A 12,556-nucleotide genomic window follows, 5' to 3' on the forward strand; every position below is an offset into this window, starting at 1 on the left:
ATGGTGATAAAAGTTATAACTAATTAGTTAAAATAAAAAAATTTTTATAATTTTTCTAATTTTTTTTTTTTTTTTTTTCCGGATGATTTTTTTTAAATTTTTTTTTGTTACAGATTTTGTTACAGAACTTTAATTAAAGATTCTTAAACTCATATTTTTTATTTCCTTTAAACCATCAATTACAGAAAAAACACAATATCCTTCTTTATTCAATAGCTTAGAGCCATGTATATTTATAGAAAAGATGGGCTTAATAGATATTCTGATGGAATTGGCCATCGAACTCCTAGTCTAGCACCATTACCATCTACTAAAAATATTACATTTACCAAACGGTGTAGAAATTACATGAAACTTGCTGAAGAACTTAACAATGCAGCAGACATTCTAGAGAAGCAAATTGATGCTGGAATTCGCGAATATCTTTTCCTACGAGATCAGTCTGTGCAACAATTCTTAGAATGGCGAGCACGATTTCGATTTTTTCTTCCTGGTGCTGCATGGGATCTCGTCAACTTAACATCTGATGAAGTTGATACCCTAAAGAACGAAATGAAGATTTTGCCATATAAGGCAGGAATATACTCAAAAATAAATCACAATAAAACTGATGAACAAGATTTGTCGGATCCTGCATCACGAATTTTAAATGACTATACTATGCATTCGACATATATTGAGAGCTTCAAGAGACTAGACGAGGTCATTAGAAAAATGTTTTCAATTTCCGTCAAAGTAGAAACACTAAAACTACTATCATCTAGTAATGCAACCGACCAGTTTCGGCAGATAGAGCATCATTTTAATCAAAAACTATCACCTGAAGAAATTCGTTTCTTTGCGCGAAAAAAACTCCAAGACATTTTTCTTGGAGATTTATATGAGCCCAATTTCATATCCAAAAAACCACTAGAATACCACTACAGTTTTGCCAGTTTATATGAGCTCATGTGTCATTTCTGCATGCTTTACGAAAACTACTCGGTAGAAGATCCAGTTGATGTCGGGTATTTTGTGTTCGCGGTAACTGTGAATTTTATTCAATGCTTTGGCCAGTCCCTACTAGAAGATCCGGATTTGTATAAGTTTTTGAATAACTTTGAGCCTAATTCATTTTCTCCTAAGAGTTTAACAGCTGAAGTTTTTTTTAATATTCACCATTACGTTCGCAAAAACATGTATAGGACGCGCAAAGTGTATTATACTTCCGAAGAGCTGGTGGCGAAAAAGGAAGTGATGTTACGGAGAAAAAAACTTATCCATTATAGCAAGCCATTGATGATAACTGGTGCGAGCAGCACTGTGTCAACAGATCCGCGATTAGTAAAGCGAGCACGAATCAGTAAATCATCTGGTGGAATGACAACTAGAAAAAGAGAAACCCCGACAATGCAGAAGGCTACTCATACGGTAGAAATACCAGGCAGTTTATCTCAAGAAAAGAATATTGAAGAACCTAAAAGCAATGCAAATCCAAGAAAAAAAAGTGAGGAGCCGGTACGTAAGCCAGTTCCAGAACCCGCATCAGAACCTGTCATAAAATCTGCACCAAGCCCCGCTCTAGAGACAGCTTTCACGGGTCATCCAGAAGCTGAATCCGATAGTGAGGTTGAAATTATAGAGGAATTATCACGGCCATCGTAATGCATTTGTTTTTATTTTGTAAAAAAACAAAAAAAAATTGAATCTTCTTTTCTGTTAAACTCTTAAAAGATTTTAACGTTTGTGAGCTTTCAATAAATGTTGTATTCAAGGGGCGAAAAAAAAAACCATCTGGTGCGCTTCTCCACCACATACAAATTACGTAAGGGGTGAAACTTGTCACTGTAACTAAAATTTTCTTGTTGTTTTCTTTTTCTGTTTCCCTTTTGAACAAGAAAGCGTTGTTATCCAAGTATACCGGAGAGACTGACAGCATCTAAATAGTCTTCTTTGAAAAGCTTTTTTTTTTTGATTCTTATATTTATTTTTTTTGTTTGGTTCACCTTTTCCAAGTGTTGAATTCGCGTTCTTTTAGTCTCTGTGACTTGTGAAAAACATCATCTCCCCTTGGCCCTTTAAGCCTTAGAAACATCGCCAGCTTTTTGGATTAGTCATACAACTACAAAAAAAATAAGCCATTAATGAGTGGAGAAGAAACGATACTAAACGATTTCTCAACAACCCAACCCCAGAGAAACAAGAGCAAAAAAGCAATTCCTCATAAAGATCAACATAATGGTGCAAGCGAAAAGACAAGCAAGCCAGGTAAACGGCGGCGGCGCGAAGAGGAAGCACTGTTAGACGCAGCAGAAACTCCTAAAGGAGGCCCCAAAGGAAACGACAGCAATGGCTCTGAGGACGACGAACGCGAGTTAAACCTGCGGCCTAATATTAGAAATGTGGTTTACTGCAACTTTAAGTTTAGTCCGTGGTATAGATCTCCACGGTACTTTGATGAATCAGCTCCGTCTGGGGTGCTGCATTGCTCTACATCACTACATTTGACAAAACAACAGGTCAAGAGCGCACATACAAAAGAAATACAAGCAATTCGACAAGCAAATACAAAGCGTGCAAAGTCTAACAGTAGTGCTGAAGAAGATCAAGATGTAAATCAAGCTGCACTAGCATCTACGGCACCGGCTACAGAACCCATAAAGAATGGAATACCAGATAGTGACGACGGGGTGTTGATAGACACTCTGTATGTATGCGACACCTGTTTTAAGTATACCTCAGTGGCAAAGGAAATGGCAATACATGTGCCCAAATGCCAATATCGGACGCAGCTGCCTGGTCGGGTTGTGTATGATTCGCCTTATTATCAGATCCGCAAGATTGACGGTGCACGGCATCTGTTATATGCGCAGTGCCTTTCACTTTTTGCCAAGTTATTCCTAGATCATAAGTCAATTTGCTACGCGCTAGAGACTTTTGATTTTTATATTCTTACAACATCAATTGCAAATATAGAAGGTGTGAATGAGTTTGCTTCTAATCCTAAAAATGGTGAGTGAAGATGTTTTGTTTTTGTTTTTTTTTTTGTTTATTTTTTTTTGGTACTAATTTTTTATATTAGGCATTCCACAATCGGAAAAGGTACCGATAAAGAGACAAAGTCCTAGAAACATAGACCAACAAGTGTCAACGGGAAGCCGTGATGTGAGTCTTCCATTATCTGCGCAGAGAGTGCTTGGGTTTTTTTCCAAGGAAAAAGTTTCATGGGATAGTTATAATCTTGCATGTATCACAATCTTCCCACCATTCCAAAAACGAGGGCTAGGAAAGCTTCTCATTGAGTACTCATACTATCTTTCGCGAAAATCGAGGCTTATAGGCACGCCTGAGCGTCCCCTTTCGTCAGAGGGCTTGCTGACGTACTTGAAGTACTGGAGCAACTCCATATCTATGTTTATCGCAACAAAATACCATGAGCACCAAACTTCCGGCAGCACCAAAGAGTTCCAATTGTCAATCAATAATATTTCACAAGGGACTTACATCAGTGGTGCCGACATCATGAATGCCTTGACAAATATGGGAGCACTTGTTTATGATGATGGAAACGACGAGCGCAAAGCCCGTAAATCGAGTCCAGGTAATGATGATGTTGTTGAGGTAGAAACAACAATCAAGCCTGTGAGAATTGACTTGGATTGTGTTCTTGCGTGGTTTGAGCAGTACAAAAAGAAACCTTCTTTGGTGCCCATGTACATTGAGTATTGTATTATTCGCAAAAAGCTGCGAGAAACCAAACCTGAAGTCAAACCGATACCCACTCCGACCCTCAGGCAAGTGTTATATTATGACGATGATGACGACGATGAGAGCCTGGGTGAAATTAGCGATAGTGATGATGACGAATACTGATCACCACTGTGTATTTTTAGTTTGCTTGCGAGCCATTGGCATAATGTATCATTTTTATAGAAGATAGGATTATTCAATGAAAAAAATAAGTAGATAATTATCTACTTTATAAAGTGATGAAGTGATTAAAAACTTTTTTGAGTAAAATCAAATATTTAGTTTGTGTGGAATATTTATTCTGGTTAAATTTTGTGAGAAGAAAAAAATGTACAACTTTTATTGAGATAACAATCTTTAGATATCTAAACTTAGTGCTCAAATTGAAAAAAAAAATACTTTAAAAAGCCTGATATAAATTATCAATTCATAAATAAACAAAAAAAAATTTCTATTAGAATAATCTAGCAAGTACCGGCTCACCTTCTATCTAATATTATTAAGAAAAGAGATTTTTTTTCTTTTCTTTTCAAACAATAACATCCACTAAATGCGTCTATACTTGGATGAAATATTGTTCAACTCTATAAATTTAAAGCTCTTTTTTTTTGATCATTTTTTTCCCCTTAGTGTCTCCACACATCTATAATATCTTCATCTTTTAGTTCTTTCTTTTCAGTATTTACCTCCTTTTTTTCTTCCTTTTGTTCTTCCTTGTTCTCATTTTCACTTTTCTTTACTTCCTTATTCTCGTCTTTTTTTATTTCTTGGTTTTCATTTGAGCTCTCCTTCTTGTTCTGATTATCATCTTTTTTCACTTCTTGTTTTTCATTGGAGCTCCCCTCCTTATTTTGATTCTCATCTTTTTGCTCATTCTTATTTTCATTTTGAGGTTGTTTCTCGCTGTTTTGTTCGAAGACATTATTCTGTTTTTGTTCCTTTTTGGCTTTTTCCAATTCTTTAATGATCTTTTCAGCACTTTTAAAACCAGATCTGTGGTTAGTCAATGGCAGAGGAATGTGTGGAACAAATCCATTAATAACCGGCCTTTTTGTTCCATGTGCTCTGTAAAACTGGCGTGCACACGAATTGACTTTCCATGTGAAGCTATGTGCTGGGTTACAAATACACTTATTTTCTATGCGAGTTTTTTGAGTAGATGGGCAAGATTGGAACGGAGGATGCTCGTAGCCAATGTCATCGAAATGGTGGATTTGAGTTTTGTTAAGGAAAAGTGATGCGGCAATAGAATGAACTGGGGCATCACCCCAACGCTCATAGAAAAAGCCACCTGTGGCGTCAAGAAATTCAAAGTATTTTGTATAGGCTTCGCTACGATAAAAATCAAGATCAGCGATTTCAAAGTTTGACCAAAAGTGACACAGATTGTAAGATGTCTTATTTGCATCTGTAATAAAGTCAGCAAGATTGTTTTCGTTAACATATTGAGGATTTTGGTTAATGAAATCGAGTGTAGTCTGCCAGAGTGTAGGGATTGTTTGCTCAAATTCAATAAGAGAGATTGTGAAGCCATAAGTCAGATTTTTTTCCTCCATGTATTTGAAGTAGTCTTTGCTTGCAAGACAAGAGTATTTCACATTCGGCTCTACACGCCAGTAGTATTTGTAATTGCTAAGAGCAGGATGACGCCAGAAAAAGCCCGATTCAAAGCGGCACATGTGTCGATAAGACTCCGAGCCACCGTAAATGATACCTTTCTGGACCATTTGGTTTCTATTTTCTCTAGCCTTGTCCTGGTCGACCCATTCTGGGTACCCCCAGTATTCCTTTTCGAGGGTATGGAAAGAAGCCTGGCCTGAGACTAAATTTGAAATTGTTTTCATGAATAAGGGTGTGAAGTTAACATCGTTGAAAAAAACCCAATCATATTTGTATTTTCGGTTGAAACTGTTTTCGACGGATCGGATGGACTCCATAAGGGCGAAAAGGTCTTGGTTTCGAGCGAGGGTAACGAAAGTGGCATTGGCACGTTGGTAACCTGGTTCAGTATCTAAGCTATTTGCATCTTCGTCTGATTGAAGTTTTGTTTGAATATGTGGAGAATTCGACAAAGACTTGATGGATTTTTTGGGGAATGAGTAATTGGAAAATGTGAATGAAAACTGGTATATCAGTCCAGTGACGGTAACGATGATTACGAGGACCCTAAGGATCCGCAGAAAATTTCGTGAGACTAGAGTTGCCGGTAGATATTTCAGCATTATAAAGAGTAGTTAAGAGCCGAAAAAAAGAGAAAAAAAATTGAAAGATTCTTTTAAGCAAAAATGTAGATTGGAAAGTAAATTAATAAGGGAAAAAAAGTTATATATATATGTTCAAGGGAGGGGGGCATTGCTTAAGCTTTATATTAAAAATCTCGCAAGAGTCAATTAATGGGCTTATAATTGCGTGTGTAAACCTAGTAAGAAAGCTTGCGTAGTCATCTTAAGCCATGTCATAGAAGGGCTTGGTGTGCGACAAACTATCCAAATGGGAATACGTTGAACTTCCCACCCGGTGGAGTGCAAAAAAGTTCTCTGGCTAGGTGAAGAACTGGTCTTTTTTTAAAAGCCTTTGAGATAGTTTACGTATGCAAAATCCACAAGTTTGATAAATTGGATGCGCAAGTCTTTTTGTTGTTTTTTTTAGAGATGTCAAAAAAAAGAAACAAAAAAAAAAGGTTTTGAAGTTCAGTCTGGGCAGAAAAATGATTTATGGTAGTGATGATTTGAAATTTAACAACCTATTTATAAAATTCATTTTGGTTTTCAAAATCAATTTGTTTTATTTCAAACCCCTCATTTTCAAAATTCTTGGAATTGGAATTCCAAAAATCCAGGAAATTTTCATTTACTAAGTGAAAAGACACACCCAAGTGAAAAAAAAAAACGACCGCAGCGAAAATCAGATTACGTACACCACGTATATAAGGAACGCACATGGCAAGACGTGTGAGCGGTTTCATCAGTAATTTTTCATTTGGATGCTACTCGTAAGCTAAATGAATCTATATATTTGAAAAAAAAAACTGTTTTAATGTCTACGATGTCTACAATGTCTACGATTAACTCTAAAATTTTCAAAGGGACTATTTCTACTTTCTTGTGCTAATGAGTTATAACTAAAGCACCTTCTAATCCACATCATTGGGTCCCACTGTATTAAATTAACCACTTAAAGGGATAAAGCTGTTCCATCTTGATAATTATCCAAAATAAATTCCCGTCAACAGGAACTCCATATAAGGTAAAGATTAATTAATCTTTAATATTAATTACCAAATTAAATGAGTACTAGTACTCATACAGTATACTGTAAGTTTAACAATAATAACATATTCCTATTACGTTACGTTACGTTGTCAAAAAAAAAAAAAACTCTCTCACAATTATTAAAATTTGATCAGGCTGGCTAATCCGGCATTTAACCACAAATCTTGGCTACAAAATAAGCAGATACAAACTTGTTTGTCAAAAAAATTCTCAAAAAAAAATAAAAAAATAACAGATCTGTTATTTTGATAAATGAATTTAACAATTCAAAAGAAATTTTAACTAGTTGTTTTTTTTTTGAATTAAAATAAAGATTAATCATAGGTAAAACATTTCGGTCTTTACAATCTGTTAAATGGATGAAAAAATTTAGAAAAAAAAGCAATAACATATGTAAGGAGCAATTCTCTCTCGTTACAACACAGTACACCGAGGAATTTAAAAGCGACCTTAATTATCACAACTAACCATACATCAAAAATTAATCTTAAATGTCACCAAAGTTTTTGGTAAAGATTGCAAATCCATAGGTTTATAAGGTTTCAAATCTATCAATACATCTTCATCTAATTTTAATTATACTTTATTTGTTTATCTGCTGTTACTCAAGGGTTCTAGATGTATATAATGCGGCTCGGATAGCCTAGAAGTTGAGCTTTGATTCCAGTTTACTAGAAATAGGGGGGAGGAGAACCATGCTGATTAGTGTAACGGAAATGCATAATCACCGGACTACAAGATATAATTATATTTTGTAGGGAACTCAATAATGAGTCTGAGTCCCGCTTCCTTTACCCCTGTAGGGAGTGTAATAGAGAGAGTACACGCCTCGGTTGAATTCTCCCCCCTCCCCCAAGTTATATTGGCAAACATGAAAGTTGACTCGTCCGTTCAGTTAAGGACTGTGTTGAATCTGGTGCTCTATACTTCTATTTTTTTTCCTCAACAAATCAAACAACGTTTAAACAACTAAAGCAGTTTATCTGTTTTTTTATTTTTCACAAAGTGCTAAGCGTATACCAAATAACAACCGTTTAAATTGCAAACCATAGTTAAATATATGGTTTGCAATGTGCACACCTATTTTTTTTTTTGGTTCCTGCAGACAAAAAAAAGAAAGAAACCGCCCCGTTCTTGTTCATCTACACATTGGTGATATATATTTTTTCCCTTGTGTTTAGCGCGCATAAAATATGACTTCATAAGTGCGGCTACTTCTATCAGTGTCTTTATTTTTATATATCTTTACTGAATTCCTAAAAGGAAATGCTTGATTGTTGAGCAAAAATTCTACCATAGAAAGAAAAAAAATCACCTGTTTCAAAGTTTATTGTAAACAAACAGCGTGCTATATATTCAAAAAAACTAAAGGTAAAAAATAAGTTTTTCTTAAATATTATGTAAATATTTAATTAAAGTCTCTTCAAAACCAACATTTCGCTCAAAAATGACTTTTTTTGATTTTAAAGACTTTAATTTAAGTAACTGTGAAATTTTATTAAAATTGTCCTTCGGGACATATGGTCAATTTGAAACGATACAGAGAAGATTAGCATGGCCCCTGCATAAGGATGACACGCTTTACAAAGAGATTATAACAGTTTTTTTTTCAATTTTGTTATATTTAAAAACAATTAACTTAAAGTATCTTATCTTCTCTTCATTCTGAAATACCTTTGATTTATTTAAAATGTTTCAAAACTTATTTTTTTTAAGAAATAAAGTAAACTTTTTGATTTTAAAAAATATATATAATTGATTTTCTGTTTGGTGTTCGAATCTGTAGTATATACATGACATTTTATTTTACTAAAACCAACATCTTTTTTTTTTTTTTTTTTGAAATTACATAATCTATTTATTTCTACCTTGTTTCTACTGTACTACAAAATATATTACGAAAAAAAAAAATTTAATATCTTTAATTTTCCCTAATTTATTATGCCAGCTGTGAAGGCGCGTGGTTGCTTGCGAGTGGTTTTGGAGTTAGTTTTTGGTCTGCCAGAACTTTGGCCAAGATAGAGTTATTAAACGTGGAGGAAATCCCAACGGCAACTCGGCGTTTAATAAAATCTGTCTTGGGTGTCAAGTTTTGCAGTTTGGACGACTTGTGAGATTATGTCATAAAGGTCGTTCGTGAAAAGGTGAAAGGGGTTCCCGGTGCGAAGGGAAGTTGGGATGAAGTCATAGCATGGGCATGCTGTGAGTATGTGTTTGGGGGTTTCCGGTTCCGCTTCACAGAGCGGGCACTTGTTTTGTATGTTTTCTTCGTTCTTGGTGCGTTCTGCAATGTACTTGGCGAATCTACCATGTCCTGTCTTGAGTTGGATGGCTCCTGACAGAATGTGTCTGGGGCCTTCCATGGCTCTTCTGAGTTGTAGTTTGTTGTTGTTAGTTTCTACTTTGTTGTTCGGGTAAGTTCCCTTGTACCATGGTTGGTGGGGGCTATTAGATGCCTTGGTAGTTGCAATGGCGTGTTCATGTTGCCACTGGATGAGGGCCCTGCGCTTGGATGCCTGGGCTGGGCTGATTCTAGGTCGGTTGACGCTGATGATGCGGTTGATGCTGTTTAGTCTGCTGTTGGCTTCAGCAGCTACGCTTCCGCTTAGGAGTTGAGCTTTGGTGGGGTTATCCCTGTGTGTTCTTGTGGGGTCCGAGAGGCGGTGTGCCGCCCTTTTCGCCAGATCTTCGAGTTTAATGTGCAGAGGGAGGACACCTGCTTCTCTGTGAAGTATGTAGATTGGGGTGGTGCGGTATGCACCAAGCATTCTCCGTAGTGCGATGTTTTGGGTTAGTTGGATGGAGTTGCCCATTTTTTTGACGGTGTTGGGGTTGTTACCCCATACTCCCACTCCATAGGAGATAATGGGTACTATACATGAGTTGTAGAGGAGCTTGAAAGCGAATCCCGTGAGGCCATCCGTTGTACCTCCCAGACGGGTGATGAAATTAATGGCTTGGATGGCTTGTTCTTTTTTGAGTGATATGTGGGGTTTAAAGTTGAGCTTGCGGTCTAGTATGACTCCTAGTACTTTAAACCAACATCATTTTCAATTAATATATGTCGCGAGGTGCTTCTGGGCCCCGTGATCAAAGCGGTTAAGGGTTATGTTGGCCAGGTGGCAAAATAACTTTAACCCAGAGAGCATCACCACCACCATCAGCAACCACATAATAGGAAAATACCGAAGAGGGAACAACATCCATCTTAAGATTGAATATAAAATGGAATGAGCTGAGCTAATGGATTTCGGGAAACTAATCAAATGTTGACTATTATCTTTAATCAATTACTTTTAATTATAACTGATTTCTATTAAAATAAGTGCATATACCGCGACAAATAATTTTCGATCTTTTATTATGAGCGATAGTGAAGAGATAAACACAGCAAATGCCCTGATAAAGAAGGTAACAGGGGTCTGAACCACGTGGTGAATAGAGTGAAATTGGCCGTTGAAGAGTAAAGTGAATTGGTACAAGCTTATTTTCTAGAAGGCGATGACGAGGAAGTCATAAAAATGAAGGGATGAGAAGGACATGCAGGCCCCGTACTACTTTGCCCTCTTCGAGAAACTGGATCCAGCTATGAAATATAAGTTTTCCGAAGAGGATGGGAAACGTTTCAAGAAAATGGTTCTCAACAATGGAGAGCTCAAGTTTAAGAGTTCACACAAGGAAAACTTTTATGAGTGATTAATGGAGATTCACAGCACTATGAGCCTATATATAGGAGACAGAGCAAGCGAGGAAAAATATTATCGATTTGTCCAGCGAGTGGCTGAGGCCCCTAAAGATAATCACGACTTTACAAAATGTTTCCTCGGGCCTATTTATGAGATAGACAGTACTCGGAGAGAAAAAATGTTGGAGCGAGTCCATGACCTCATTGGCCCACATACAAAATTGTTTACCAAAGAAAGACGGTGTTTGGGGTTCGTTTCGGATTGCGAGGAAAAAAAGAATGCTAAAGAAGAGATTGGATGGCATCATGGAGTCCTGCCAAGTAGAAGTGAAAAGGAGTTGTGAGTCACTCAGGAACCGGATGAGGCATAAAAAGCAGTTGAAGACTACCCAGGGCACGACAGAATCAATAAAAAGGAAATACCAGCTGATGAATGAGTATGAAGAACAGAATCCTGGAGAGAGTTATGAAAATACAATCGATTCGTGAGAGGTTCCAGATCAAATAGATGAGAGTATCTGGACTGGAAAAAGAGATTGTGCTAATAATAACTGAATTATAGGGAAACAAGTAAGTTTTCTCAAATTATGGTAATGGAACCACGGTGAGGCACGCCTGGGAGCGTGGCGAAAGTCTGAGGATATCGGCGTTTAAGTAGGCTGAGAAGCATAGGGGTGATTCATGCGTTAAGGGTACGAATCATTCGCATGAGTAGAGCCTGTGACAATAATTGTGAAGTATGGAACTGAAGATAGTACAGGCAGCAAAGGTTGCTGATGAGTATGAAGTGTTCAGAGAAAGTTTTCATCCGTGCCCAGGACTAGAGAGGATCCAGTGATTGAGGCTAGCAAGTTCTATAGGCCCGGGAGGCTATTGAAGAAAAACTGAGTACCGGAAGCACTGGTAACTGTCGGAATATCTCCAGTAATGGGGGGGAAGATAGAATACAGTTGATTGAGTATTTGAAGCACTGGTTAACTTTGGAGTACCCCCAGTAGTGGGGAGAAAACAGAATACAGTTGATTGAATGCCAGAAATACCGGTTGGCGTCGGAGTACCCCCAGTTGTGGGGGGGGAGACAAGATACAGTTGATTGAGTATCTGAAGCACCGGTTAACTTTGGAGTACCCCCAGTAGTGGGGAGAAGACAGAATACAGTTGCCAGAAACACTGGTTAACTTTGGAGTACCCCCAGTAGTGGGGGGAAATACATGATGCAATTGAGATTAATGAAGAAGATAGGGGGCTGTCGAAACTGGGCCCGCCCATTCCAGGTACCCATATTTGAAGGGTTTGAAGAGAGACAACGGATGTGTTTGCAGAGGATGGCAAATCGGAGTGAGATAAACGGGCATGTAAACCCGTATCCGATAAGTTTAAGGTGATTGACGTGACTGAGACAGAAATTGGGGCAGAAGTAACTGCTATGAAGGCCAGGTCGCTGGAGATTTTATCTAAGATCCGAGAAAGCCTAGAACCCCTGGGGATACCGAAGAGGGAACAGCATTCATTTTAAGATTGAAAGGTGAAATGGAATGAGTTGAGCTGATGACGGATCCCGGGAAATTAATCATATATAGATTATTACTTTTAATTAATTACTTTCAATCAATTACTTTGTTAGTTCATCTAAAGTTTCAATTGTTTATTGTATAAAATGTTATGTTAATCAGTTTAACAGTATCTTTATATTTATTACTATTTATTGTTGGCATTACAATTTTTTTTCTTTTTTTTTTTTACTTTGAGAGTTGGAGAATATCAATCAACTACAAAATGATAATAGTCAACAAAAGACTTTTAATTATTGAAAAAGCATTAAATGCTTTTTTTTTTTATCTATGTTGTAGTTGTTGTGTTTTTTTTTTTT

General features: G+C 37.0%; 4 protein-coding genes across 4 annotated transcripts; 2 read left to right on the forward strand and 2 right to left on the reverse strand.

Moving 5' to 3' along the window:
- Window positions 1-225: 225 nt before the first annotated feature.
- Window positions 226-1,644, forward strand: SAPINGB_P005859 (uncharacterized protein; the record flags this gene model as incomplete). Its single annotated transcript, XM_032000573.1, has 1 exon — window positions 226-1,644. The coding sequence occupies one exon, from the start codon at window positions 226-228 to the stop codon at window positions 1,642-1,644; it is 1,419 nt and encodes a 472-aa protein (XP_031856464.1).
- A 479-nt stretch (window positions 1,645-2,123) lies between these two features.
- SAPINGB_P005860 (uncharacterized protein) lies at window positions 2,124-3,852 on the forward strand (the record flags this gene model as incomplete). The annotated part of the gene is made up of 2 exons (XM_032000574.1): window positions 2,124-2,991; window positions 3,062-3,852. The coding sequence occupies 2 exons, from the start codon at window positions 2,124-2,126 to the stop codon at window positions 3,850-3,852; spliced, it is 1,659 nt and encodes a 552-aa protein (XP_031856465.1).
- A 503-nt stretch (window positions 3,853-4,355) lies between these two features.
- Window positions 4,356-5,951, reverse strand: SAPINGB_P005861 (uncharacterized protein; the record flags this gene model as incomplete). The annotated part of the gene is made up of 1 exon (XM_032000575.1): window positions 4,356-5,951. One exon carries the CDS (start codon window positions 5,949-5,951, stop codon window positions 4,356-4,358), a length of 1,596 nt encoding a protein of 531 aa, XP_031856466.1.
- Window positions 5,952-9,064: 3,113 nt separating this feature from the next.
- SAPINGB_P005862 (uncharacterized protein) lies at window positions 9,065-9,814 on the reverse strand (the record flags this gene model as incomplete). The annotated part of the gene is made up of 1 exon (XM_032000576.1): window positions 9,065-9,814. One exon carries the CDS (start codon window positions 9,812-9,814, stop codon window positions 9,065-9,067), a length of 750 nt encoding a protein of 249 aa, XP_031856467.1.
- Window positions 9,815-12,556: the final 2,742 nt, after the last annotated feature.

The sequence above is a fragment of the Magnusiomyces paraingens genome, assembly GCF_902498895.1.
Source record: "Magnusiomyces paraingens strain CBS 517.90 genome assembly, contig: contig5, whole genome shotgun sequence".
Taxonomy (NCBI): Eukaryota; Fungi; Ascomycota; class Dipodascomycetes; order Dipodascales; family Dipodascaceae; genus Magnusiomyces; species Magnusiomyces paraingens.